At 49.1% G+C, this 27,206-nt stretch overlaps 2 protein-coding genes across 3 annotated transcripts; both read right to left on the bottom strand.

The window, feature by feature from the left end:
- Positions 1-152: 152 nt before the first annotated feature.
- On the bottom strand, positions 153-1,800 carry LOC114865691 (glycoprotein hormone beta-5-like). Of its 2 annotated transcripts, XM_029167035.3 has the most exons (3): positions 1,345-1,800; positions 840-1,041; positions 153-659 (listed from the first exon to the last, which is right to left on the bottom strand). In XM_029167035.3, exons 1-3 carry the CDS (start codon positions 1,350-1,352, stop codon positions 471-473), a joined length of 399 nt encoding a protein of 132 aa, XP_029022868.1. In that variant the 5' UTR covers positions 1,353-1,800; the 3' UTR covers positions 153-470. The 2 variants fall into 2 exon arrangements, with proteins under 2 accessions (XP_029022868.1, XP_029022858.1); XM_029167025.3 differs by having other exon boundaries at positions 840-1,800.
- A 145-nt stretch (positions 1,801-1,945) lies between these two features.
- On the bottom strand, positions 1,946-26,576 carry ppp2r5b (protein phosphatase 2, regulatory subunit B', beta). Its single transcript, XM_029166963.3, has 13 exons — positions 25,122-26,576; positions 14,635-14,831; positions 13,495-13,596; positions 12,757-12,849; positions 12,524-12,654; positions 12,203-12,262; positions 9,769-9,877; positions 7,167-7,220; positions 6,822-6,872; positions 6,376-6,495; positions 6,070-6,197; positions 5,675-5,776; positions 1,946-5,456 (listed from the first exon to the last, which is right to left on the bottom strand). Exons 1-13 carry the CDS (start codon positions 25,312-25,314, stop codon positions 5,228-5,230), a joined length of 1,569 nt encoding a protein of 522 aa, XP_029022796.1. The 5' UTR covers positions 25,315-26,576; the 3' UTR covers positions 1,946-5,227.
- Positions 26,577-27,206: the final 630 nt, after the last annotated feature.

The following is a 27,206-nucleotide window of genomic DNA, read 5'->3' as shown; positions in this document are numbered from 1 at the left end:
AAGGTATAATTAAGTTGAGTTTTCTATTGACTTCTAACTTCCAAATTTATTCTTCACTTTCAAGTTACAACATCAAACTTTATTTCCTAATTTATTTTCATAAATGTCCAAATTTCTAAACAACATTTACTTTCACAGCTTCCAAAATAAAATTGAACCATTTGGTTTTGGTCTCACAAATAACTTTAATGCAAATGAATGATGAAGTCAACACATATCTTATTTTGGTTTAGTTTGCAAAAATAGTTTGTACATTTTTATCTAAATACTAGTATTAATAGTAACACTGTGGCAACTAATTACAAAGACACACAGTCTCCCCGTATCATTGCTTTTTATTTATACCATGCAGTGTAATCATGTATCTGCACACACTGGTCTCATTTGACATTCAATAAAAGTGACAGTTGTCTGTTATGGATAAAAACGCGTGTCACCAGTTCATGAATCAGTCAGCGAGCCTCCTTCCTTCAGAAGGTCTCGCACTCGGTGTCCAGCGTGGAGCAGACGGCGCAGTGGCAGTGCACGGCCACTGGGTAGTGGTACAGAGGGGAGACGGGGGGCCGGCAGCCCGGCAGCCGGGCGCTGGCGTAGCGGCTGCGGCTGTACGTGCACACGCGGTGGTGCCTTTGGATGTAGGACGGCTCCGGAACTGGTTTCTGCAGAGGTCACACAGAGGGAACGCAGGCTGTGACCTCGTCGGCGAATGCAACAAAATCTGACTTTAACCGGGATTTGAATCCCTGCCCCCGCTGGAGGCTGAGTGACCCTCCCAACGTGACGCAGGGACGTGCGCCCTGTGGTCGGCCGCGGCGCGGCTCCGTCTGTCCGGCACTCACCTCCCAGGTGTGGCATCGCCCCCAGCAGGCCTCCGTGGTGATGCGCAGGCTCCTGCAGCCGGGCTTCTGGGCCACGAAGGAAAACTCCCGCACCGCGCAGCCCCGGAAACCGTGGAACGGGGTCGTCACGGTAACGCACACCACGGCTGCCCCGGCAACCAGGAGGAGGAGGAGGGAAAGGGACAGAGGATGGAGACGCATGCTGGCGCAGAACGAGACAAACGCGGTTAAGTCCAAGCGGTTGCGATCGTAAACCTCGCGTGTGGCTCGGCTACATTTTACATCTGACGTGGAGATTAACATATGTGAACAGTTGAAACTATTACTTCAACAGAAGAAGAACAACGATTCTAAAAAGCACAGTCATCGCAGAGAGTCAGAGCTCGGCTCCGCGGAACGTCTGGCTGCACGAACACGCTGAAACTACACCAACGATGGTTTAAAGTAGCTACTACTGAATGGGAAGCAGTGACCGCGCTCTGAACAGACAAAGGGAAACTCTCACCTTCTCATGTGAAGACTGAAGTTTGAGCTGCTGGACGCCCGTGTCTCTGCCCTGACAACAGCTGGTGAATGGAACCGGCCTGTCCTTGTTGTTGTTTTTAGGAGGCCATTAGGGCGGACGGACTCTCTGACATCATAGCAATTACAATAGAAGCCATTAGAGACCTCGGGACGGAACTAATGGAGACTCCCTGGAAAAAACGGACGCTTGTCTATGTTTTGGTAACCTCAGCTTGTATCTCCGTGTGAGACGGCCGTTCTTCGTCCGGGCTCAGTGCGGAGCCGTGTGCGATGTTTCTGTGGAGGAGTCGACTGAATGAGCTGTAGGAGGTTAAGGTTATTCGCCTCTGGGCCACTAGGATGAAGGAACAGACTGTAGAATATGTGACACGGTCTTATTATGATGAAGTTAAGCTGCAGCTTATTATTTCAAATCTTCCTGGGTCTCATAATCATAACCATAAATCCTTGGTTTCGCTGCTTGTCTGAGATTTAAGGGAATAACGGTGTAAATCAAATGACTTGCACTGTGCGTTACCGTCCATCACGGAGGAAACGGAGAAGGAAGAGGCGAGTCGGACAAAGCACACAGACTCCCAGAGTGTTTTCTCAAAGTGAAGTTTCATTTTTAGCACATAGTTTTTTTTCTCCATTCTACACCCCCTGTAATGTTACGTACAGTAGTAAGCTTCTCTACATTCAACCCCCCCCCACCGTTGTGTTGGTCCCCAAAATATACATCTGCTTCCTCTCTAAGGTTTTTCTTCAACACAACAAACACAGACCATTGGGCAGACAGTGCAAATCTAGAATTCCAGTGAAATTGCTACGTTAATGCATTTGTAGGTTTCGGTAACATTATATTGTCGTTCTGTTACTGTTGCTCTGACTTATTGCCTTTCTATTACGTCTAACTATGTGTTTTCTTTCCTCTGTCTTCCTCCCTCTCTGTCTTAACCTTAACGGGACGATTTGGTCAAATCCGTTGCACGGCTCCTCTCCGGTTTAACTTGGAGAGGACGCGCGGCGGTGGAGCGGTACCGGAACCCTCTGCAAACGCCCGCCCTCCTCTGTCCCTTCCCGTTCTGCAGCACTGAACTGTGCGACAGCCTCCGTCAACTGAGGATGCTGATGGATGGAGACTGTAGAGTGGTGGGAGCGGAAGCCCCGCCCCCAAAGTCAGCTAACAATCCGACAATAACAATCAAGAGGGTTGGTGAATAAGCTAGCCAGAACGAAAATCAGAACGTAAGCTGAGTTTAATGACACCAAGGTCAGGTTTTCTCTCTTTTTTTTTTGTTTTTTTGTGTTTGCCTGATTGTGAACAAAGTGTGAAATCCCACCTGATGTTCTGTTTGCTCTGCCCACAGTTTATGACAGCTTTAAAAACACTCACAATATTCGGTTTGACCAAAACATTGTCAGGCAGTGGAGGTCCCACCGTGGAGGTCAGACACTCCCTCAGCAGATGTACGTATGTGTGAACGCTTCAAATCAAGCTGGAGTTTGACTAACTGTACATAAACCTGATGGGTGCGACTCCGCTGGCTTTCAAAACGCTGTTGACTCAGGCATCATTTGAAGTGAGTGTTTTACAAAACAAACTGCTGGTCCGAAGGATTTCTGAATGTTTGGTTACGAAGCAGCCGACAGGTAGCTCTGCATCTCAAGCGTCAAAGAGAACAATCAGTCTGTTGTACGATACATTCGGATTCAAACCCTGTCCTTCAGAGAGGAGAGAAGGAGAGAGAGAGAGAGAAACGAGGAGAGAGGAGCTTCTCCTTCTCTGTTACTCTGTCTACGCATCTCCTGCTCACCGATGCTCACACACACACGCACACACACACGCACACACGCACGCACGCACACACAACCTGACCATCGCCTTCAAATAAAGTTACTGTTCCTGATCAAATAGAAAATAAATAGCATCAGTAACAGTTTTCCACAAAATGAACAAGATCGTACAAAAAAACAAGAAAATAAACAACTAAATTACAAAGCAAAATAGTTTTTCATCAAATAAATTTACACAAAAAAAGTACCTTTAAGACAATGTGAATATCAAGGACGCAACAGGATTAAAAACGAGTGGAGGGTAAACGTTTGAGTACGTGTTTAACCCACCTAAAAACACAGATTATCCTGAAAGAATGAAAATATTGCTAAAATAATTTTTTTCTTTTTTTTTCCACCCCTCTCTATTTCGTCACGTTTTGCTGATTCACACAGAGACAATGTATCGTCATGGTCGCCATCTAGCAGCATGGGGTCTGCTGAGCCTAAAGCAACAGACTCCGTGGACAGTAATGAAACTGGGTTACCATGGTTTCCTCCTGGGTTGAAATCTTGAACATGCACTCAATTCGCTCTTTCAGAATCTCAGAATCTGAGCTGGGTGGACACTTGGGGTCCGCTTGATATAAAATATGTCAATTAGTGCATTCAAGTAAATATTTAAACACACAACATTAAAACTTCTAATTGTGTGCTGCCTAAAATGTCTCAGGAATGTTTCAGGCCAATGAGGTTTTGCATAGTTTGGGCTGACGACCAGGGGCAAGTCGAATCATTCGTGACAACAGATCCACGTGGAGTCATTTCCAAACATGAACAGAAGCCGTTACTGTGATAAAAATGCACAGTAATAACCTTAAGAAGTAAAATATTTTTAGAATTGTTTTGAACTTTATAATCCACCCACTGCCAAAGAGTGTCAAAACAGGCAAAGACCATTTCCAACCCAGTTCATTACTCCCTCCTTAGGGTCTGTTAAAGGAGAATTCCGCTGAATTTCAGCACTCACATTATGGCCTCACACATTTATTGTGACATGAATTCAGAATTCAAGCCATCCTTCCCCTTTATGGTATCTGCTACACTAGTGTTTCTCCCATAATACACTACAGAAATATCCAGAGACATATGTATACATATATATATACGTATATATGTATATATATATATACATATATATAAAAACATTATCATCATCATTATCATCATCAGTAGTACTTAGAGTAGAATAGGAGTAGTTAAGTAACAAGTAAGAAGAAGGAACATTTTTGTACTTTATATCATTAGAATCATCAGTGGTCATTTAGCCTTAACAGACTTTTGGCTCTTCCTTTGGTGGAACCCGACAGATGGGAGAAGAGTTGGTACCAACACCAGCTGTGTGACTGAGGACTGTGTTTCTAACAAATATGTGGGATCCGTTTGACCTGGATACACTCGCTGTAGCTTTTTGATTCTAACATTTACTGTACATATGCAGCTCTGTGTGTGTGTGTGTGTGGGGGGGGGGGGCGTATGGGCCTTCTCGTGTGCCAGTTTTAGGACATTTGTGTGAAATTGTTTCCTTTATTTTAGAATATATTGTGCTATCCACGCATAAAATAAGCATCTCTGACCAAAAGATTATTACAAGGCCACAGTACAGACTTAGTTGTTTATATGTTGAGATGAGTTGGACGCGTGAAAACTTGGATATTGTTGCACCACAAGAAAACTTTGATGCTTTTAAAACTTTTATGTTGCGGCTGATTTGAAGCAGTTCAACTACCGGTTGGAGGTACTGACCTGCAGTTTAGTAAATCAGCTCTTATTTAAAAGGACAAACTGCACTTTGGGGCAATATTCATCTTGTGATCTGCAACATAATGTGTGTACAGCAAGTGAACCAGTTTCACACAACTCTGTCAGGGAAAAGAGGGTTTTTGTTTACCTTGGATCACTGAGTTTGGGCACTTTTTTAAGAAAAGGCACAACCCCCGGTGATACAAGATAAAACAAAGGATTTGCTCTGTACCTTTTCCTGTCTCCCAACACCGTCCCTATCAAATGTGTGTCTTCTCCCTGTCCCCTAACACCGGCGTCATCCCCTAGGTGGCGCTCTCGCCGGCGCCGGAGGAGGCCCCGCCGGGCTTCTGCTCCGGCTGCTCGGCCGGCGCGGCCCGCGGGGACGAGGGCGTGGGCGGGTCCCCTCTCTCGGCCCGCTCCTGGAGGTTGCGCTGGTTCCGGGCGGCCTCCGTCAGCATCTGCGTGCGGCGCTCCTGGTACTCGTCCAGGCCGCGCCACAGCTCGGCGCGCTCCCGCTCCCGCTTCAGCTCCCTGGGGACGGAGGGGAAAGGGTTAACGGCGCAGCCAATCACGTTCGTCCGCTGGCTGTGTCACCCGTGTTCGTTAGATGACCTAAGTGACAATGGAACAAATACGTCTAAAACATGACTCAAGAGCTTTCTGTTTTTTCCTTTTGTTGTCACTGCTGTATCCAGTGACACGAACCCGCACACACACACACACACACACACACACTGAGTCACACTCACTTCTGTTTCTCCACTTTGTAGGAGGCAGTGAGGTCATCAAACAGCTTGCTGTTCATCTCCATGAAGGTCTTCAGCACGTTGTAGATCAGAGACACAATGGTCCTGGAGGAACAGAGACAGAACGTAGTTGATCGTCCGTCCCACGAGACGACGGGTCAGAGGCAGATGAAGGAACGGCCAGTGGTTTGGTCATTCATGTACTGACCTGTACATTCATCCCAGTGTTTGTAGTTGAGGTGAAGCTTCATAAAAGTAGTCTTAATAAATGTGTTACAATAAGTTTTAAATAGTGTTTCTAATATTTTCTTTCATGAATAAGTGATCAGAGAGTTTCCACCCGACTGTGATAAGATAAGATAATATGAGTGTAGGTGTGTGTGGTGGGGGCCACTGACTGGTTCCAGTGCTCCTTGGAGACTCTGTAGAGGGTGGCGAACACCAGTGGCAGGATGACTTGACAGTTCTCCTCTATCAGACTGAGGATGTATTCGTTGTTCCAGAAGTAAAGAGCCCGCTCCGCTACCTGAGCACACCAAGAAACAGCATTTTACAGGCATCCAAATATAAGAAATGAAACTTTCTCCTTCAGATGATTTTATTTACAAGATATAAACAAGTGCTGGTAAAATTGAATAATAGGTTCTAACTCAAAAGGAGTTTGCTTTTAAATGTATGGAGTCAGTGTGTGTAAGTGTTGTCACCTGGAAGTGAGGGCTGGAGATGCAAGCTGCTATCTGTTTGAAGAGCGGCTCCTGGACCCGAATGAACTGAGACGGCTCGATGACGTCCAGGATCTCCTCGATCTCCCCCAGGAACATCACCTGAACACACACACACACACACACGGACACGCACGCACGCACACGCATGCACACGCACGCGCACACACGCACGCACACACACACACACACACACACACGCACACACATATGTACACGCACACGCGCACGCACACGCATGCACACGCACGCACGCACACACACAAGCACATACATACCCAGACACACACACACGCACACACATTATATACAGAACTCCTGCAGGATCTGTGTATCTGTGTATCCTTCACATGAGAGAATGTTTTGGCTGATTTGTTTTGCCACTGACTAATGAGAGAAAGCAGGAACACTGGTTCTTTTATTCTCACCTCTTTCTGTGTGCAGGTTTTTGGCCAGTACTTGAGCAGCCCTCTAATGATCTGCAGAAATATTAAACACATCCATGTTGACAAACACCACAGTTTTTATCTCAGCAGGGGGCCGGCTGCCATCGCATTGACTCACAGTCACACTGGCATTTCACATTGTTCTATTGTATTCATTTAATTAGTAATAGTTAACATTACAAGCCTCGTTGTCAGATAAAATAGGAGCGACAAATCGTTGCACTGATGATGTTTTTTGCCAATGTAGACTTTTAATAAGTGCCTAAAACTTTAAAAAAATGAATCACAACTATAATTTTAATAAGTGAAGTCGAAAATTAGTCTTACATATTCAGTGACAGTAGCATCTTTCTCCATGAACTGCACCACACAGTAGGCCAGCTGTGAGGAGAGGGAGACATGGTTAAAACATTACACTAAAGCACACATGTTCCCTGAAGCTGTCAGGAAGACAGTGGGGATCTTAGCACTTATCCCCTGAGATTATAAATGGGAAAGATCGGAAAGACGAGTTTTCCAAAGGGGAGGTGTGTGTGCGTGCGTGTGTGTGTGTGTGTGTGTGTGTGTGTGTGTGTGTGTGTGTGTGTGTGTGTGTGTGTCTCTCTCTCTCTCCCTCAATCTGCATCGCTCTCCATTACTCAGCAAATGTGTGTGTGTGTGTGCTGTACGCGTGTGTGTTTTGGTTGCCCCCTCCATCTAGGACGGTTGCCGTGGCGAGTGGGCACCGTGGCGACGGATACTGTGTGTGCGCGTGTTTATTTCGGAAGGAGTGATGTCACACACATGAAGTCCCTTAAGGGCAATGTGAGATAGAGTTTAAACCTCGTGCCTCTGTCTTTTCTCTTCTGTGCTGTTTTTTTCCCTTTGCCTTGAACATCATTACTTTACTGATTTATTTAACAGCTTCAGATAAATATGTTGAAATGTCACGATAATAAAACTCTCCTTGATTGTCCAGTTCTATGGCCTCAGTCAGGTTTTAGGACCAGTTCCTCCCTGTCCTCTTCTTTGTTTCTTTCTTTGTCTCATTTTTGACCTGTAGCTCGATTGTCTGTCTCTGTGTGTGTCTGGCTTTCACATCTTCCACAGCTTTTCATCTTTTAATCCTTCTTTTCTTCAAGCGAACCCTTCTCTCCTACCTTCTGTCCTGTAACTCACACCGCAACACAGCCACAGAGGCAGAGAGAAAAAAGGAGCGGAGGCTATAAAAAGGGAGCGATCAAAGAAAGAGATGTCGAGCTTGAAAAAAAAGAAAAGAGAGAGATTAAAATAAAGGTACAGAGCAGCCAAACTATTTAAAGCATTAGGAGGCATTACAGGGACGGTATGGACTAAATATGATGTTTTATTCTGTTGTCAAGTCGAGCTTTGTGGGGCAAGGAGGCCATTGTTTGCCTGAGGATTACGGGTGCTTGTCACAGTGGAAAGATAATATATTTGGGGGATGGAAAAACTGAAATCTTTATTTATTTTTTGTAACCACTACATTACATCAAAGGTCACGTCCAGACAAATATATAATATATTAACTGCTGATTATTTGTTACTTTAAAGCATCATGTTTAAAATGGAAAGCTAAGCTAATTAGCTTTAAAGCACTTTTTTAAAGCACCAATTTGCACTATAAATCACATTCAAACTAGCACTTTGGAAAACACTAATGTTGGGACTTTTGCAAAAGTCAGTTACCTGTTTTTATTACGGCGCAATAAGTCAAAATTAACACTACTGCCGGTTTCCTAACAAATATGAGGTGGGTTTTCCTACTTTTGCATTTTCTTTTAGATAATCTGCATTGGGATTATTGTTAGCACTGACAAAACCCATTCACAGAAAGAATAGTTACAATTGTATTGTTATTGTACAACACAGTGTATTAAGTATGATACATACAACATACAAGCTTGCTTCCAGTTGAACAGGAAGAAACAGGGGAAAACCCTAGAAAGGAGACGAAGAAACCTTTCTTCCTTCTGTCTGGTGTAACAAGCTCGGCTGGTTGGGTCGTACCTTAGATTACTATCCTACAGTAGATAGATTAGGCAAGATTACTATAAGAACAAACAACCCCTAGGAGCCGGCGGATTGAATGACACAAGGACCAACCCATAGCAAACAATCTGTTAAAGTGCTGCTCTTATAATTAATTGTGATGTTTAGATCCAGAACTGGGTCGCTCACACCTACTGGGCCCAGAGCTGCTGTCCATCAGCACAGGTTCCCTGTGACCCTGTCACACTGAGTGTGTGAGCGTTCGAGTGTGTGAATAATGTATGTGTGAACCACAGGGAGAGAGAGGAGAAATGTAGGGCACCATGACACACACACACACACACACACACACACGCACGCACACACACACGCACGCACACACACACACACACACACACACACACACACACACACACACACACACACAAACACACACACACACCTCCAGTGTGTGGAGAACAAACTTAACCTTCTGTATAAAGCAAATAATGTGAGATACAAATAAAATGCATGGGCACAAAAAAAACTGCCGAAAAGCTTCCAGCAGTGTCACCAAATATTAGGAAAAACCAAGCACACACTGTGTGTAATTAAAGTTGAGCGTTATCTGTGACTCCACTCTGCCTCCTAGTGGGGGATGCGACGCACTGCAGCCCCTGTAACCGTGGCGCATTTAACAGCTTGGCTCTGAGACGCTCTTCCCTATGATTCACCTTTACATGCACGCGCTGTTATTTTTAGCCGTTTACATTTTACATGTGAAAAAAAAAAGCCCGTGACTCATCTGGGTCTCATTCAGTTTACTGTGGCATTCACGCCTCGGCAAACGCATTTAAAATAATTACCGTGGTGCTAAATATCAGCAATCAGTTTAAGTGTTGCCCCCGTGAACGAGGTTCCCTGAGACGGGCTGATTTCTGAGGAGTGTGACGCTCACCTGTGCGTGGAAGATGGAAAGGGACTTTGCTGTGTGTAGTGGGATGAGGACCCGGACCAGGAACTGTTTGTGTTCGGCCTTCAGAGGCAGAGCGAAGCCGTTGATGATGCTGGAAGGGAGAGAGAGAGAGAGAGAGAGAGAGAGAGAGAGAGAGGGGTCAGATGTTGGACTACCCTGTGCAAAAACACACTGGAGTCAAGCAGTGGATATAATGGACGGGTCTGTGCATTTGTCTGTGTGGTCTTGGACTAAATGTGGATGAATGTGTGTTCACTGCTCCACTGGCCGTCATAATCACAGCTCAGCCTACGGTCAGAAGAGTGAGTGGGACCTGGACTTGGACAGCACCAGCCGGCTGTCATCAGCCCGTCCACCTGTCCGTCCGTCCACCTTCATTTTCTCCTTCAACAACATCCCTCCTGCTGTTTTCTAATCTGTCTTTCTGTCTCCAGCTCATCATTTCTCTCGACACCTCTGTGACACCTTCTCTCTCTCTCTCTCTCTCTCTCTCTCTCTCTCTCTCTCTCTCTCTCGCCCGTCTCTCTTTCCCTCTCGGTGTGTGTGGGAGGAGCTATAAATACCTCTGTTACCACCAACATGAATACAAGCCTCTCTCTCCTCCCCCCCCCCCCCCCCCCCCCCCCCCTCCACTTCTGAGTCACCCGTTCTCCCTCTTTCCCAATGCATCCCTTCATCTTCCATGTCTCCGTTCATCCCTCTTTCCTCACCTCCGACTTCTTCCATTAACCTGCGATTCCCAAACCTCAAAAGCGTCCGTGCACTTTCTGTCTCACTTCATGATCAGTGACAGCACCACTTTTGATTAAACATAGTTGTACTTTGCTCGTATTACAAAACAAACACAGACCTTATGATGTAAACCCCTGTGTATCTTATATGCAGCAATCTTTCCTGTTTCAGTCGATTAAATAAATTCACTCCTGCAATATTTCTCCGCTTCCTCAATCCCTTATGTAACAGAATTCGACGCACGCCACAACAACTTTCTTTGTTGGTTCCAGTTGAGCAGGAAATAATAAAGGAATGTGCAAAGACACAAACACAAAAACCCCTAACGAGGTTTATCCCCTTCCTCCTTCCGCAGCCGCTGGTGGAACACGCTCGGCTGGTTGGGCCGCGATGTAGCTGCGATTGCTAACAGGCGTTAGCCTTGTGAGTCCGCGTCCCGTTCCTGGTGTGGGGTCCAGTGCAGCTCATCACCTGTGCTCCGGTGCCTGATCACTGGCCCGGACCCCCACCGCCCCCGCTCCTCCCTCCCTCACTCATCAGCGGCCCCTCAGGAGTCAGCGCTAGCTCTCCGGCCGCGGCCCCCGCGCTTTCCCGTAAACCGGCCTGCCTGCGTGAATTAGCCGACTCTGTCGCCGCGCCTGCGAATGGAGCCAGACACTTGAGGAAGGGAACGGCGTGAGAAAACCTTCTTCCTCCACGGCCTGAACGCCCCAAACAACCGGGGAGGAAATGATCAGTAACACTGAAAATGAAAAGAGAAAGGTGCACTAACAACCCGGTTACTCACGTTCCCTCAGGTGATTGGCGTGCCGCTCAGGAGCCTGGTTAGTCGAAACCCATGTGCACAGGCAGCAGGTGAGCGATCCCTGATCACAGTTCATGGATCTGATCCCTGCTCCACCTTGGGCTTATTTTGAATGCAGGACCAGCATCTTTTAAATGCATCCAGACTAAAGGCAGAGGTTTCCTGTCTCGCGTGCGGCGAGAGGCCGACACAGCACTGGCGCTTCCCTTTGGTCAGACTTAGAGTGCGTTTGATTTATTGACGCAACATCAGAGCAGCAGCTGCTTCTCCCCACTTAAAGTTGTAGCGCGTGCCACGTAACAGCGGAATCGCTGAGGAACCGCCGCTGCCGCGGCCGCTTCCTGTGCCCTACTCAGATACGAAGCGGCACGTGTCCTTCCACAGCAGGGCTGCTGCGGTGCCGTAGGCCGCGATGGAGGAGCCTCATCCCTGTTCTTCCACCAGGATCGCGGACCGATATCGACCCTTTTATCTTACGAGGAAAACAACCACGTTTCCTACAACGGCGCACGCACCAGTCGCACGCGGTCGACAACAAACTAGACAACATCAATGGTTGTGTGTCATCCTCCACTTTTCCTTCGCCTCTCTATTCTTGTTCTTATTGATTTGCGCATATGCTCGAGCAGAGATCGAGGCGTGTTTGTTTGGCTTTCTTCCTCGGCTCCATTGTTCCCATGTCTGTTTATCGGCCTTAGAGACAAAGAAACCAGCTACAACCTCTGCGTCATCTCTCGCCCGTGTCCTCACGCGCCCCTCCTGCTGCCGCCTCCCCCATCTACCTGCACCGAATACGAATCCTGGGCCCGTCGCTCCATGCGGAGTCGCAGCGGGCCTGTAGCACACGGCTGCAACAGCCTGGAAAAAGGAGGTACAAACCTGCCGAGGATCTCCAGCAGCTCCGCGACCCCGTTGAAGTGCTCAGTTTCGTATATGAACCTGGAACACACACAGCGTGAGGGCATGCGTCAGCAGATCATCGGTAGGTTCTCGTTTTCTGAGCTGAGACCGAACCGAGGCTCGGCGCAGTTCGCAGAGAACCGCTGATTTTTCATCATCAGTGGCTACGGTGATGTAATGTGAAAGAAATCTGAGGGAGCGAGCGGATGGAGCACGATACAGGATTTAAATGCGGACAGAGGGTTCGTTGCCCTTCAAGAGGTCAAAGGTCACCGCTGATGATGGGCCTTCGCAGCTCACCTGAGGAAGATGTTGTTGATCTGTTTGCGGATGTAGGCCCGGAGGCCCAGCAGTTTCCCATAGACGCGGTGCAGGATGGTCTTGAGGTACTCCCTCTCCCTGGGGTCTTCGCTGTCAAACAGCTCCAGGAGCTGCACACGGTGACACACACAACACGTTTGTGTTACCTGACTTCTTTCCTGAGGTCGTTTTTTTTTTTTAATTTGAGGCTTTTTGACCGTCAGAGAACGGACCTGCAGCACGAACTTCTGGTCGACGTAGCGTTTGGCCATGGAGGGCTGGAAGTCCGGGCTCTCCAGGAAGCGCAGGAAGAACTCGTACACCAGCTACAAGACAACAGGCGAGAGCGTTTAGGGCTAGTATTCATCCGCCCGACACAGCGGGGGGGCCGTGATCAACCCGGACCCCCGGGGCCGGGTGTGTTTTTGCAGCTACGCTTCACGCTGAGCTGTGCATCACGTGACAACCCAGAGGCGTCCAAACGTCAAGCTCCATAGCGATGATGTCATAAAATGTCACACGGCAGAATATTCGGCGTACGCGTGCGCGCGAAGAACCGTGTCCATTCGACGCTTCGCACTTCCCTTTGTGCGGCCGAGCATCATCTGGGCGATCGCTCACAGCTCCGTCTTGTGACTCAGGCTGATAAAACGCGGATATTTCGGTCGATAGTTTTGCCTCCAACAGCAGCTTTAACCGATTCGAGGGCCCTGGGGCTCGGGCGCAGCGCGTCTACGTGCAGATAAGTGCTGACCGCTGCAGTGCAGGCAGCACCTGGTGGGAGCTGTGCACCTCCCGCCATATGCACTGTATATATAATATGTATTAGCAGAGCCCACTTCATAGGGGCTGCTTCATTTGAATAACAAAGATGGCACATAACAGCGTTTCCCAGCAAAAAAGGACAATTTCACACTTTTTTCATTCTGCCACATTTTCCGTCACCGTCTGAACACTGTGTAGGCGCGTACCTGCAGATGGGGCCAGGAGGCCTCCAGCGTCGGCTCGTCCTCCTCGGGGTCAAACTCCGGGTTCTCGCTGGGCGGGAGAGTCCGGAAGATGTTTACAGAGATCTGGGAGGCGGCAGAGGAGGAAGGGGAGGGAGCGCGTTAGAGAGAGGCGAGCGCTGGACAGGGCACTTCCCGTGAACGGTCCGCATGCGTGGGAACCGGCTCGGGCCCGAGTCATCTCATCCATCGGCGTCATTATGGTCACGTTCTGCCTCTGAGCCCAACATCTCGCCTGCGGTCTGTTCTGAGACGAGCGTGGTCCCTGCGTCCCAGCGATGCGCTAACGCGGCCCGCTATCATTTATTCAGCCTCGGTCGCCGCCCGCTTCGTTTAGAAACGCCAAAACGCAAACAGCAGCTCTCAGTTCGCTGGACACTGGAACCGGGCTCAGTGTCTGTAGGCTTTTAGATTTGTATGAATACTTTGACCTGTTTGTACAGTATAATAGAGGAAGAAGTCACTTCGAACGCCACAGTCGTCAGGTTCAGGACGGTTGAATGCCGATAGTAATAATAATAACTTTATTATTATTGTTTTCCTTTTTTCTATTTGCATAAAGCTTCTGCTCATCTAATACGCTGAGGTCATTTTACCTGGTGGCCTCACATTAACGCTCTTTCCTCTCCCCTCTCAGCGTTTCCACATCCTCACTGGACTCCATAACTTCCAGTGTGAGCTTCCTCCTCCTCCTCACCTCCTCTGAAGCCTCTGCTGTGTTGGTGTCCACACTCTCATCTCTGTCCTTCTCCCCTCGCCATCTGTGCCGCCTCTCGCTGCTCATCGCCCTTTTCAAAGCCTCCCTCTCATCCTTTTCTCTCCTTATCCTCCCTCTCATCGCTCCCGTCTTTTCCCCTTTGTCTGAAGCCTCTGGTGACTCCTCCTCAGTCGGACACCACTCTGTCTGCCTGTTCCCTCCCTTTTATCTTTCTCTCCTTTCCAGGTGAGCAAATGTAATTCTACGTTTTTGAAGTTACTGATCCATTTCCTTTCCACTGTTTATATCTGTCTGTGCACATATTTTACATTTTGGGGAATCTGGACATTTGTCTTCCTCTCTCTCTCTTCTCATCCTGTCCACCCCCTCCCCTCCTCCCCTCCTACCATCTTTATGGCCTCTGGGTACAGGGGCTCTATGAGGACTCCTCTGCTCGTGGCCACGCTCTCCACCAGCTCGTTGAGCGCGGCGCGTTTGATCTCCTTCCCCTTCAGGTCGGCCACGCAGTCCAGGAAATCAAAGAGCACGCAGCACTGCTGCAGCTTCTTGCAGAACAGGTCGTGGAGCTCCGCCACCGGGGCCTCTGGATGATCGGGGGGGGGAGAGAGAGAGACAGAGGGAAGATGATGTTAGATGATGCACGTTAGACGAAGCCGAAGGACGCAAGAGGTCAAGGGGGCGCAAAGGAAGCAACAACCTGGATGTACAGAGATGTTTCTCAAAGGCTGGATCTTCTCTCAGAAGTAATGAGGGAGAGACAACGGACCATTGCTCCACGAACACATTCGTGCACACACGCACGTCCACACACGCTCCCTCCAGGGGCCTGTGTTGTATCTCGGTCCTATTACCTGTCAGCTCCGCTCCCCGGACCCGTTTGTCACGATGAAACGACCTGCTTTAGGCCGTCAGATTAAAAGCCTGTGCCACAAAACCTCCACCTCTTCCAGCCGCGCAGAAGCCGGCTGACGACCGTGGGTCACTGAAGGCGCACGGTGCGTTTGGAGTCGGTTCCGCGGGGTCTAATGGGGAGCGGGTTCAGCAGCGATGCTGGAAGGGAACTTATGTGAAATGCTTTGAAGAAAACCTAAAAGTTCAACGCTTTGACAGCAGCCACACAGAACGGCGGGTTCTTTGTGGAACCAGACGATACTGTAAATAGCTGACGGCGCTCACGTAACTTTCAGACTGGCACCTCGGTGTGTGTGTGTGTGTGTGTGTGTGTGTGTGTGTGTGTGTGTGTGTGTGTGTGTGTGTGTGTGTGCGCCTCACCCCCACAGCAGGATGGGATTAGATTTAACCCTTCTTAACCTCCAGGTAGGAAACTGGGGAGGCGTTCGGGGGCGACTGGAGCCCTTCCAGCCTCAGACCCCCTCACCTCTCATGGACACACTGGGACCATCTGCTCCCTCTGGCACTGAGACCAGGTTTCATGTCTTAAGAAATTCTTCTGAGATCAATGTGTGTTACATAAAACACTAATACTATCTAGATTGTTTTAAGTTTACTAATCAGGGGTTGATTTTTTTTATCCAGTGCTGTTTACGCTGACAAAGTTAAGTGTTATTTTAGCCCGAGAGCAGCTCAGAATACTGATCCACTTATTTTGGCTCCACTCCTTGAATAACCTTGATAACACGAGCTGCATTAACCCTCGCCGCGGCTCCTCTGTAACCCCCCCCCCGCCGTTAAATGTCCACATTCGACGTCCGACGTCGGCGCCCACGAGTGACAGCGAAGTTCACAGAAAATTCCTGACAAAGAACAACGACCGAAAACAAAGTGTGAAGACTTCACAGCGGGGGGTGAATTATTCCGCCGGACGTTGCTGGGAGAATGAATGCGGACGAATCTGCGAGGAGCCACAGCCGACGTCCTGTGTTCTGCTCCCTGGTGCCAGATTGATCGGCTTCAGCCTTTTCCTCCGGACCGTTTATCATTCTCCAACACACACCCCCCCCCCCCCCCCCCCCCACCCCCCCGCGTTTGTTCCCCTCTTTTACATCCCCTGCCCTGCGCCTTCCTAATCCACCCCTTCATATGCATCGCTCCCCTTTATCTCCCCCCTCCCCCCCCGTCCTCCCTCTGTAGGCGCGCTGTGATGCTGAAATCTAATCCATTTTTAACGGAGAGTAATTACAATAATACATGCCGTGGTGGGACAGAGAAGCAGAACATGAGAGGTGGAGAGACGGGAGAGAAGAAAAAGTGTGCGCTGTGGAGACAGAGATAAAGGGAAGAGGTGAGAAAAAGAGAGGGACGATGAGCAGAATGGAGAGACTGTGTCATGTGCGAGCGACTGTGGGAAGAAATGAAAAAGGGACGATCACAGCACAGACAGAGCCACAGTGTAAGGCTTGGAGGCTAAAAATGCTTATTATCATTATTATTACTTGGTTCTCTTGAAATTCCTTAAAGTGGAAAGAAAAGTGTCCAAAGGCAATAAGACGTGTCCACAAAAAGAGCATCACTGTAACAGAGGCTTTTCCTGTGGCTCTGATGTTATTGGGTCAACGCCGGCCGTTCCGGACACATTCATTCAAAGCAGCTTTAAATGTCTTGTCAGCGCAGCGATTAGAGCACTGAATGAAATCTTAATCCCACAAACTACTGTAAGTCACTTACGACTGGGCTATTTCCACGTTGCTGACGATCCGCGGCGGCGGTTCGGAGCCGAGCCGCGGCCACGAGACGCGCGACGGCAGCGTTCATTACTTCAATCTGGCCGTTATCAGCTCAGAAAGTCCCCAGAGAACAAAGCGTCTTTCTCACAGCCAGACGTAATTATATAAAAGCATGTTAAAACACAGAAAAATGAAGCTGAAGATGAGCCGTTACAATATGGTCAGTTTAGAGACGATTCGCGTCTTAGAAATTCTCTCTCTTGCACATCAGAAGCCACTTTCCCCATTTTCATTAATAGTCGATATCAGGATTTGGTGTTTTGCACAAGGGACTCATCACTAGAGGCTCCAGCATTCGGCTTGTCGTGTTTGCTGTTCTGATTCAGTCTGAAGGCGTCTCTAAAATATTCTTAGCCCACTAAGTGCCACCTGCCCAGAAATAATGAAAACATTACTGTAGTAAAAGATCTGCTCCGGACTCAACTGTATCTGATTAGAGGCCTATTTCTATTCCAAACCCTTAAATAATTAAAGGTTAATTAAATGATGCAAAAAGTATTTTTAATACATCCCTGATCGTGCATGCAATAAAATGGTGGATTTTTCCAAGTCAGGGATTGAAACCAATCCCATTGATGATGATGATGATGATGATGATTCAGGTTTTTCACATAATAGAACGCTCTCTGCCTCTGCACCATAGGATCACTCCAACCTGTCAGGACCTTCACTGGTTCTGACAACATTATAAAATGTTTTCACACATGCAACACAGATGCAATTTGACCCATAAGAACGATTCATCATTTCCTCCAACTGCCTGGCGACAATTACCATAATTACACAAACAGGAGGAAGTAATGCATTTGTCAGGGACTATTTCCAGCCACATATTTACGGCGGCAGGAAGGTGCACGATCACGTTGGTCACGCTGCAGGAACATGATGTTAATAGACACAGAGGAAGACGCTATATCAGGCTTTGGTTTAACGGACAATGCTGGGTAGCGAGTTCAGTTCATTGTTAGGTTTGATCTTTTAATGGGATTTGCTAACCAGACTTATCCTTTAAACAGACAGGGGAGGGGGGTGAATTCAACGGCAACCTGAACCACGGAGGGAGGAGAAGCAGCGTGTGACGCAAGGAGCCGCAGGAGAGGGGAGGGTGGGTTCAGTAAACGAAGCAGGAACATATAAGACACACACCCCACACACACACACACACACACACACACACACACACACACACAGCTGCACACACCTAAATATAGTCCTGCTGGAGAGAGACAGAGAGGAGCAGAGAGGAATCTGTGGAGGAAACAGGAGGGAGGAGAGGGGAGCAGGATAGGGTTAAAAGATGACATCATCTCCTTCCTCCTCCTTCCGTTTCTCCCTCAGCTCTCGCTAGGTACCGCCGCTCCTCCTCTCCTCCCCTCATCCCTCGCATCACCCTCTCCATCTTAACCTTCGTCTCCCCCCTCCTCACCCATCCTTCTCCCGGCGTTGTGTTCCTTTTTTTTCCCTGTCTCTTAAATGAGCAAGCACAGCTCCAGTCTTTAAATAACAGTTATTCTGTTTGGGGCTGAGTGTGTCACAGGGAGAGAAAGAAAGAGAGGAGGAACGCTTCTGTTTTAGCTGCGATTCAAGCCGCCTCTGCACCTCTGTCATTAAGCACGCACACACACACACACAGGCGCGCACACACACATACACACAAGCACGTCGATGCTCAATACACAGATCCAGTGACGCAGAGAGCAAGACAACGAGGGAGGGGAAAGGGGAGAAAGATAGACAGGGATGGAGGCAGATAAAGTAGAGAGAGACAGTTATAAATAGTGGAATGGAGCAACGGCAGCCATCACAAGTCAGGGCAGTATAAATATCACCTTAACAGGTTTAGGTGACGCGCTTCAGGTCCAGCTCTGCATAATCTAATCCCCCTCACAACAATATAACACAGGTTCTATCCCCAGCCTGACCAGGAAACACGTCCAACATGTGACCCATTATCCGGCTCATAAACAGATTGATTAGAAAGAGGAAGGAGGAGGATGCTATCGCGTGTGATTGGCTGCATCCTCCATGACACTTCAGGTTTCTGAGAGGACTGAGGGGTAAACAGCGATTTACTGCTGAGAAAGAACAGCACTGTCTGGAATTAGAGCAGGAAATAGCCATCAGTCGGTGGTGAGAACAAGACTACAGCACATAACAGTACAGTGTTAGCCATGTACAGTATGTACCACTTGATCAAGCCTATGCCGTGATGATAGAAGTGGGCCGTCACCTGTCTATTAGCAGAGGGTCTCACCAGATTATCCTAGAGTCATTCTCAACTCTCATGATATATAAACATCTGTATCAATGTACTTCTGTTAGGTATAACCAAATAATTGATCTACAAACCCCCTTTGAATGTTTGCTGCAGTGAAAACAAAGGGTAAACAGGATTTGGACATTTTTCATCTAATTTACACAAAATGTAAATGATTTACATCCCAAGATCAGAATACACAGGCTGAATATACGCTGGAAAGGCTACATGTAACCTTATTAATATAAATAGATCAATATTTCTTTCAATTAATAATAATAAATGACCTGAAACTAAATGACTAAATGCCAGAAAATTCTATTAGAGTAGTTAGAATTGAAATTCCACATAGTAGCTTTTTTCCTAGAAGAACTGTAGCCACACTGTCATGATAATAAAACTGCGGTATTTGAATAAACGCTCAGAAATTTGGAGGTTTTTGTCGAAGGTTATTTTGTTCACTTTTCAGAAATAACTGCTTGAAACTACTTTCGCCTAAGATCACAGTTGCTTTAAATCCAGCGTTGCGCCACTGGCAGATGTATGAAAAGAAACATTTATCTTGTCTCCGTATAGTTTTTCCAATTTTTAATCCCACTCATCAAAAGCTTATCGCAGCGAGAGTCTTTGTTCCAAATGAATGCAACGAGCAGCTGAAGGACAATAACGATTTAAGTGAAAGATAGCGGTGAATTACAGCGAACGCGTCAGCGACTGAAGGCCTCATTGGTAAAGCGCTGTTTTAATGGCTGCGTTCAAAACACAGGTGAAAAGCGAGTCTGCGCGGCTGGAGATTAGCTGGAGCATCTAAGCCCGTCTCTAAATAATCCAGTCTTACTAATAATACTCATCCACTGCACCGGCGTGGCCGCGCTCGTGCCAGGCTGTGGTTTGGGTCTTATTTTGGTTACCTGCTCTCCCTGTAATTACATGAGTCACTATGAGCACTGAGGTTTCCTTTGGTGCCAATTAAGGAAGTCGGCTTTACATTCAACACTTTGTCCAACGGTCCGATATCGTCTTGACCAGAGGATGACTCTTGAAAATGACCCCCAAAAGCATTTGGGTGCAACTCGTAACCACGAATTGGAGACAGGCAGTGAACAGTTATCTCAGCTGGAGACATCCTCAACATTTGATTAGCGGCGTTGCAGCCCTCACTTGTTGAATCCTAATCTGACGCTTTGCTGTGCAGAACATGCGACTCTGCCCTCGCTGCCGCCGCTGCTCCGCGAGCGAGAAAACGCGACCAACGGAAAACAAGCGCTTCCTCGTCGTTGACTGAGGCTGAATATGTTTTTGAGTGTGGCTGGGATTTAATTCTCCAGGAAGAAAATTGGCTTTTGCTCATATTGTCTTCGTCCAATGGCTCAACTCATCTAAAACAAACAGTCCTCATCACAATCCCTATAAACAGATTCACATCATCCTCCACGCGTCCAGTAGTTGATTCATAATTCTAAGCACAAAGCTTAGTGTTTAATGTGCAGCACCCACGAAGCTAGAACTTTGCTCGCAGCCTATTTGCCCAACTATCAGCATATTCCTTCAGGGATGAACCCGTTCTCCGGCGACACCGGCAGCGGTTGTGGTTATTACCTCCTAGTTGTTTCATTATATCTCCTCGCCCACAATATCCTGTAGTTTTTATTCTTTATCTTATCGTCTCCCCTCATCCCGCTGTCCCTCCTTCACCTGTCAATTTAATGTTTGGTCATTTCCTTTTTTCCGATCCACTCCATTTCTTTTATACCTCCCCCACCTCGCATCAACCCCCCACCCCACCTCCCTCCCTCTTAATTGATCTCAGACCGGTCACAGAGCAAAAGCTACTGAGCGACTTCTGTAACCCAACACCGGGCCCATCCAGCTGGCCTCTCCCACACACACACACACACACACACACACAACCTGCCGAGGGGAAGGCTACTGTTTTACAGTAAACAGCACATTTAAAACTGAGCCTTACATTCACAGCGGTGATGTCAACAAGCACACGTACCGCACAAACAGGGATGAAAACCTAGGTTGAGGCGTTGGATATGTAAATATCACATAATATATGTATAAGACATATGTAGGGAAATGAGAATAGTAGCGTCTCAGCAGAGAGATACACCTGCAGCACAACAGGGGCTTCATTGAAATCCTAGTTGCTAGGGTGAAAACCGGCCCATCGATTCTCAGAGGAAACGCATCCATGTGCATCAAAGCCCCCGTCACAGGATGGTTTCACCTCTCTGCCTCTACCTGTCTGGTCCACGGCGTCATGAGCAGAGCACAGAGGTGTTCTGTGGCTCCGGCGCCGGGCCCGTTAGCAGGTTCTGGAGCTCTGACGCTCTCTAAGCTCAGCCAACGCGCTCCGGGGCCTAAAGCGGAGCCATTTGAAGCCGCTCGACCTCTGGCGGAGTCCAGTGGAAATGTCAAGGACGGCTCCTCCCTCACAAACGCACCTCCAGCTGGAGCCCCAAGCGTCTTCTACCACTCGACGGGAGCGACGGTCCCCGCTAACGATCTGTGCATGGCTGCAATTAGGCTGCTTTCACGTCGGACCCGGGGATAATAATAAACAACCAGGTATGAATTTTTGATGAGGAGATACGCAACACCACAGGAAACAGCTGTGGTAAAAATCAAGCCTATTTGAACTGCTATCTGGCTCCGTGCGCTGCTGTTAGTTGATCAGATAGCGAGCGTCACTAAATGTATTTCTTATTTTAACCAGGACAACAAATCCAGGGCCTCTCGTGACGCACGGTTTAAAGGAATATGATCGTCTTGTGACTCCCAGATACCGATACGTTCCCTATTGAAATTTGACTTGAAATCTAGAAACAGCAGCCACGCTGTGGGAAGGCCTTCGCCGCGTCCGCTGGTTCTTCTGTGATTTCGGCTTAAATGCGGACACTCTGCTGGAGCTCGGCGGAGCTGACGGGCAGCGCCGCCTCTCTGACCCCCCGCTGAGGCCGCTGCTGGCAGCAGAAGTGTTCCTCAAGATAGACCAGAGAATCTCCCATGAGCACCCTTCGCTTCACGCGAAGCGCAGGCCTTAATAAATACGTGACGACTACAATGTTTTAGTGAGATCTCCTCGCGATATCACACAACGTGGGGCCACTGCGTCCGGCCTCCAGCTGCAGCGGAGCCGATGGTGGAATCGGCAGTGGCCTCTTTATGTTCCGCCTGTGTGGATTTTATTTGCACCTGGGTGACTCACGCTTACTGGAAGCTTAGTGGTCTGGAAAGGCTGATTGCAGTGCGGGATAATGTGACACCACGCAGAGCTACAAAGAAAACTGACATTGAGTCAATATCAAGGTCAGAGATCACCTACTGACACTGAGGTTACCAGTGATCTCAGTGCATCCAATCTCTCTTCGGTGCGTGAATAGGACACAAATCATAATCGCGGGCTTGTTGGTCTGCTGACGAGACGTGACCTTAGCCTGCTTCGCCTGCTTCGCCCGCCAGCAGCGGCGCGACACCCGTGACCAGGACGCCTGACTGGAGCCCGCGGCCCCAGGGGAGAGGCGCCGCAGCTGGAGCCCGAGACACGGAGGACGAGCCGCACACAGAACCAGCCTCACCAATAATCCGAATGTTTGTTTTCTTACGTTATACGGTTTGGTACTAATAAATAAATGATGTGATAACCGTTTGTCACTGTCTGTCAACCTGAGTTTTGATTACTTGCAGTGTTTTTGCTCCTGCACTAATGGAAGCGGTGCAGCATTAGCTCCACCGGGCCTCCTTCCAGAACCATTAACTCTCCAGCGCCGTTTCTACTGGACGGCATCCTCCACTATTTTATAATTTAACATCACAATTAAAGTGCAGGCAGACAGGAAGAGGAATGCTTTCACCGCGTCTGAAAACATTTTCGATACCCATCTGGTGGTTCTGCGAGTGTGTGACAGCGGATATTAAATATTTTAATTTGCCAACAGGTCCCGGAGAAACCCAGAGTTGGAGCGCGAGGCCCGATCATCAGCGCTTACGTTAAAGCCCCACTTTAGACACCGTCCAGATAGAGCTGGGAACTTATCTGCAGCTCTCGAAGCTCAAAGGTCAAAAATCAACTGAAAGTTAAAGGGAAGCCTGGCTCAATGGCCCCAGGGCAGCGCTGTCCTGGAACCAGGCTGCTGCGGGTGACGGGGACCAACGAACTGATTGCAAACAGGACTGTCCATCTCCATGGGCTCATAAAACCGTTTGAACATAAAACACGCTGCGACGAACTGCAGACGGGGTTTATGGTTGGTGATTAGGGTTATGCACATAAAGCGTTTGGTAAAGTTCAGGGAGCGGCCATGTTTATCATTAATAGTGCGACTGTGATGAGAGCGGGCGCGTGCTCGCTCTGTACCTGCACTCCCAGATCATTAGGACGGCCTCCACCTGCAGTGAATGAGACATTAATGGAGATGGTGGTTCGGGTTCAGCAAAGGAAGCGAGCAACGAACGCGCTTTCCGTTTTGTTCTTCAAGAACCAAGAACGCCTTCAAACCTGCCTCCTGTACTCGAACTACAGAACTAAAAAAAACAAGTTATTTTTAAAGGCTGATATTTCACACATCTGCAACAACAAACAACAAAACCAAATCCCGATGTTAAACTGCTCTCCATCGGCTTCATGCACTCATCCATGCATCACTGATAATGAAGAAGAGCAAAAACAACAGCAACGTGGGTCCGTATGAACCCGACCTGCACCCTGTCAGCTGTTTCCTGCCTTTTTCTGTCCCTCTGCCTCTCTCATCGCCTGCTCCTCGCGTGCAGCTCGAACCTGCGAGCAGCAGCCACGCTTTTCTCAGGGCTTCTTATGAAAGGGATGCGCCTGCGTGCAGGAGGAGTAGTTCAAATTAACGAGGGTGGGATTCCCAGGAGGCTGAAAACACCCACAAGTCTGTCTACACTTGGCCTACATAGTGGCCGTCGCAGACTTCCCCACGCCGGGCTCCTCTCCTGAGCCGCTGCTGCAGCAGCCGTACTACCGCTTGCTCCTTGGGGTCCAGAAGCTGCTGCAAAGATGCGCTGGAAACCTCCTTATCGCGCTAGTGCACGCGGACCCCGGTTCCGAGTCTGACCCAAGGAAGGAGGTGAGGGGAAGATACGCCGTGTCTAAAAGTAGAAAGGTCCTCGCTTCATGGCAGGTTAATGGGACGAGATTGCAGGCGACATGAAAGAGAGAGTGACCTTATGAAGAGAGGTCACCGGCGTGTATGAGGACTTACAATGTGCCCTTGTACTACACACACACGCACACGTTAGAGAGGAGGCAAGGCTTCAAGGTGATGAAGATGGAAAAGCCAGAAACACAAATATAAAAATATCCTATACAAAAGAGCTGCAACTGCAATGTAGGGCTTAATATTATTAACACCCATTTAGCATAAACTTTAAATCCTCGCCATCATCCCTTTAAATAATGTTAATGCATTAATGTCCATCATGCCAGCGACGGCTCGCGTGCGTCCGCGCGCCTTCACTCCGAGGCCGAAGACGCTCACGTCCCGCAGATCAAAGCCTGTGCAGTACGAGCAGCCTGCAGAGCAGAGCTATGGCAACGACGGGCCCAGAGGCCGCCTTCGTGGAGGATGACGCTTCATTTTCCACACAGACCCCCTTCGGACGCACATGCTCCACGAGCCGTTTCTATCTGCTAAAGCCGATTCAGAGGCACGAGCCGTAGCGGCATCCTCTCCTCTGAAGGAAGATGGCCTCCCGTGTTTCCCCCTCACACAGTGCTGGAGACGAGCGGATGTGTTTTAATGCGATTGCTGGGCCACACATCAGAACTTGAGCCATTCTACACATATTGGTTGATAATAATGGTGAGAAGATCAGTGGGTGTCTGGACAAAACATGGCTTTCAGGGGGAATTTAGAGCTTATAGAAGCCTCTTCTACGACGCTGCTGTGGCGTTCCTCACCTTTGAGCAGCGGTAGTGCGGTGAGCTCCACCTGGGAGCTCTGGTAGCGGAACTGGGACGAGCTGTGGGACCTCCGCTGCCGGGCTCTGCGCATGGACCGGCGCGGGAAGCCGTCCACCTTCTCCGCGGACGGCACCGAGAAGCTGGTGGTCGGCGAGGACGGGCTCGACGGAGGCAGCTTGGTCGTCTCCATGGCGGCGGCGGCGGCGATGCGGCGTCGCCCGCGTGCGTGAGCGCGCGCGTAGAGAGGCGTTTGAACGGACGTATGGGTGAATGGAGGGGAGAGGATGGCGGACGTGGGGGGCCTTTCTGAATCACCGAGAGATTATCAATTGATCGGAGGGAATAGACGCGCCACGGGCGGCGGAGAAGGGGGGAGAGATAGGGGGGGAGGAAAGGTGTAGAGGCGGAGAGGTGAGGAATAAAAGGGCTGTTTTCTGTCCAGTGCCGTGCTGCGCCTCGCTGTCTCTATCAGAGCCGGACCGCGGCGGGCATCGGCGTCAGCGGCATGCCCGATCTCTTCTGGCGTTTCAAGCCAATCGCTCGCGTCTCATCCCCCGTGGAGGAGCAGCACGCGCAGCTTCCAGATGATGCTCAGACAGGCGCGTCTCCTCTCGCACGCACACAAACACACACACACACGCGCGCGCGCGCGCGTGTACGCACACCCCTCTGCTGCTGCTGTATTGGCGTCACACATACACACACACACAGACGCACACGCACACACAGACTAAGTCATCGGCCTAAATCGGACTGTTTCTTTGTAAAACTGCTCGCACAGGCCTGGCCGAGCTCCTCGTAGGAAAGGGGGGAAAACACACACAATTAACCTCCTGCTCGCGTTTATCCAGAGCAAAAAAAACCAAACAATCCGACGCGCTCCAGATCAGTTTATAGCGTCTTCTCCTCCCTGGTGCTCCTCGTCAGTAGAATCAGTGATCGGTCCTGCCGGTGGATGATGATATCATAAAATCATCAATCTGGGCCCACCTCGGTTGCCGCATCACTGTTGTCCTCGATCGTTTTTAACGGACCCTCTTCCCACCATCAAAACGGCCCGAGCGGCGCCTTTGAATTCTTATTTGTGTCTCTCCTTTCTTGCGGCGGGCGATATTGTTGTTCTCGTCGCGGTTTAGAGCCCTCCGCGGAGCCTCCTCCTCCCGCCGCCGTCCTCCTGCCGTATCAGGGCGGGGGAACACACGCCTCACCGCGCCGACATGTGCAGGTCCTCCGCCAGCAGCGCCGCACCGAGCCCGCAGCTCCTCCTCCGCCTCCGCCGCGACGCGAGCAAAAGTAGAAAAATAGAAACGGACAGATGCGAACGACTGAAGGCCCGTGTTGTTCAATAGCACCACGTCTGCGTCGGTCGGACTGATGCGTTTTTCTGATGCCCCTCTTCTCGGTTCCCGTTATCCGGTCGTCCTACGGCGCCTCGGAGAGCTGCGTCAAGACGCACTGCGGGAGTCGAGGCAATGCCGGAAGCCTTTCAAAACAAAACACTACCTGGGGTTTGACGATACTCGCGCCAGCATCCAATAAAACATCCGAACCTGCCGTTTCACGCGTTTTCCACGTCATGACTGAATCATCAATAATTTGAAAATCACAGAGGGTTAGATGACATTTAGAGTGTACTTAGATTGATAGGAGCTCCACAAGGTGTTTGTTCATTGTGGGTGTTACAAGTGATACAGCAGTTATCAGATAGCAAAATAAGACTTTTATTTTGACAGCCACCGGATGCTCCGCTTGCTAACTCCAGCTATCTTTCCTTCTGCTCCTCAGCTTTAAAGGTGGTGCAAGGAGAGAGAGGAATGAGGCTCCTCACTGCGGATGACGCTATAGGATGGACTTATTTATTTAATTGCTTTTATTTATGTGGCCTGGCTTTGCCTTTTAAAGCCGGATAATTCTAAACAAATGCATCTGAAACGTCGGGCGGTGCTCTGCTCTCACTACATCACCCCAAGCTGCTGCTTCGCCCTGTTATGAAATATTCGCCGCTGCGCTCGAGCCACACGCCGCTTGGACGCTCGTCGGTGTTTCTATTTGCCTGTGCCATGCACCCCCCCCCCCCCCCCC

This window comes from Betta splendens, chromosome 2 (genome assembly GCF_900634795.4).
Source record: "Betta splendens chromosome 2, fBetSpl5.4, whole genome shotgun sequence".
NCBI classification, from domain to species: Eukaryota; Metazoa; Chordata; class Actinopteri; order Anabantiformes; family Osphronemidae; genus Betta; species Betta splendens.
The sequence above is the reverse complement of the archived record's forward strand: the minus strand, read 5'-3'. Positions and strand labels throughout refer to the sequence as shown.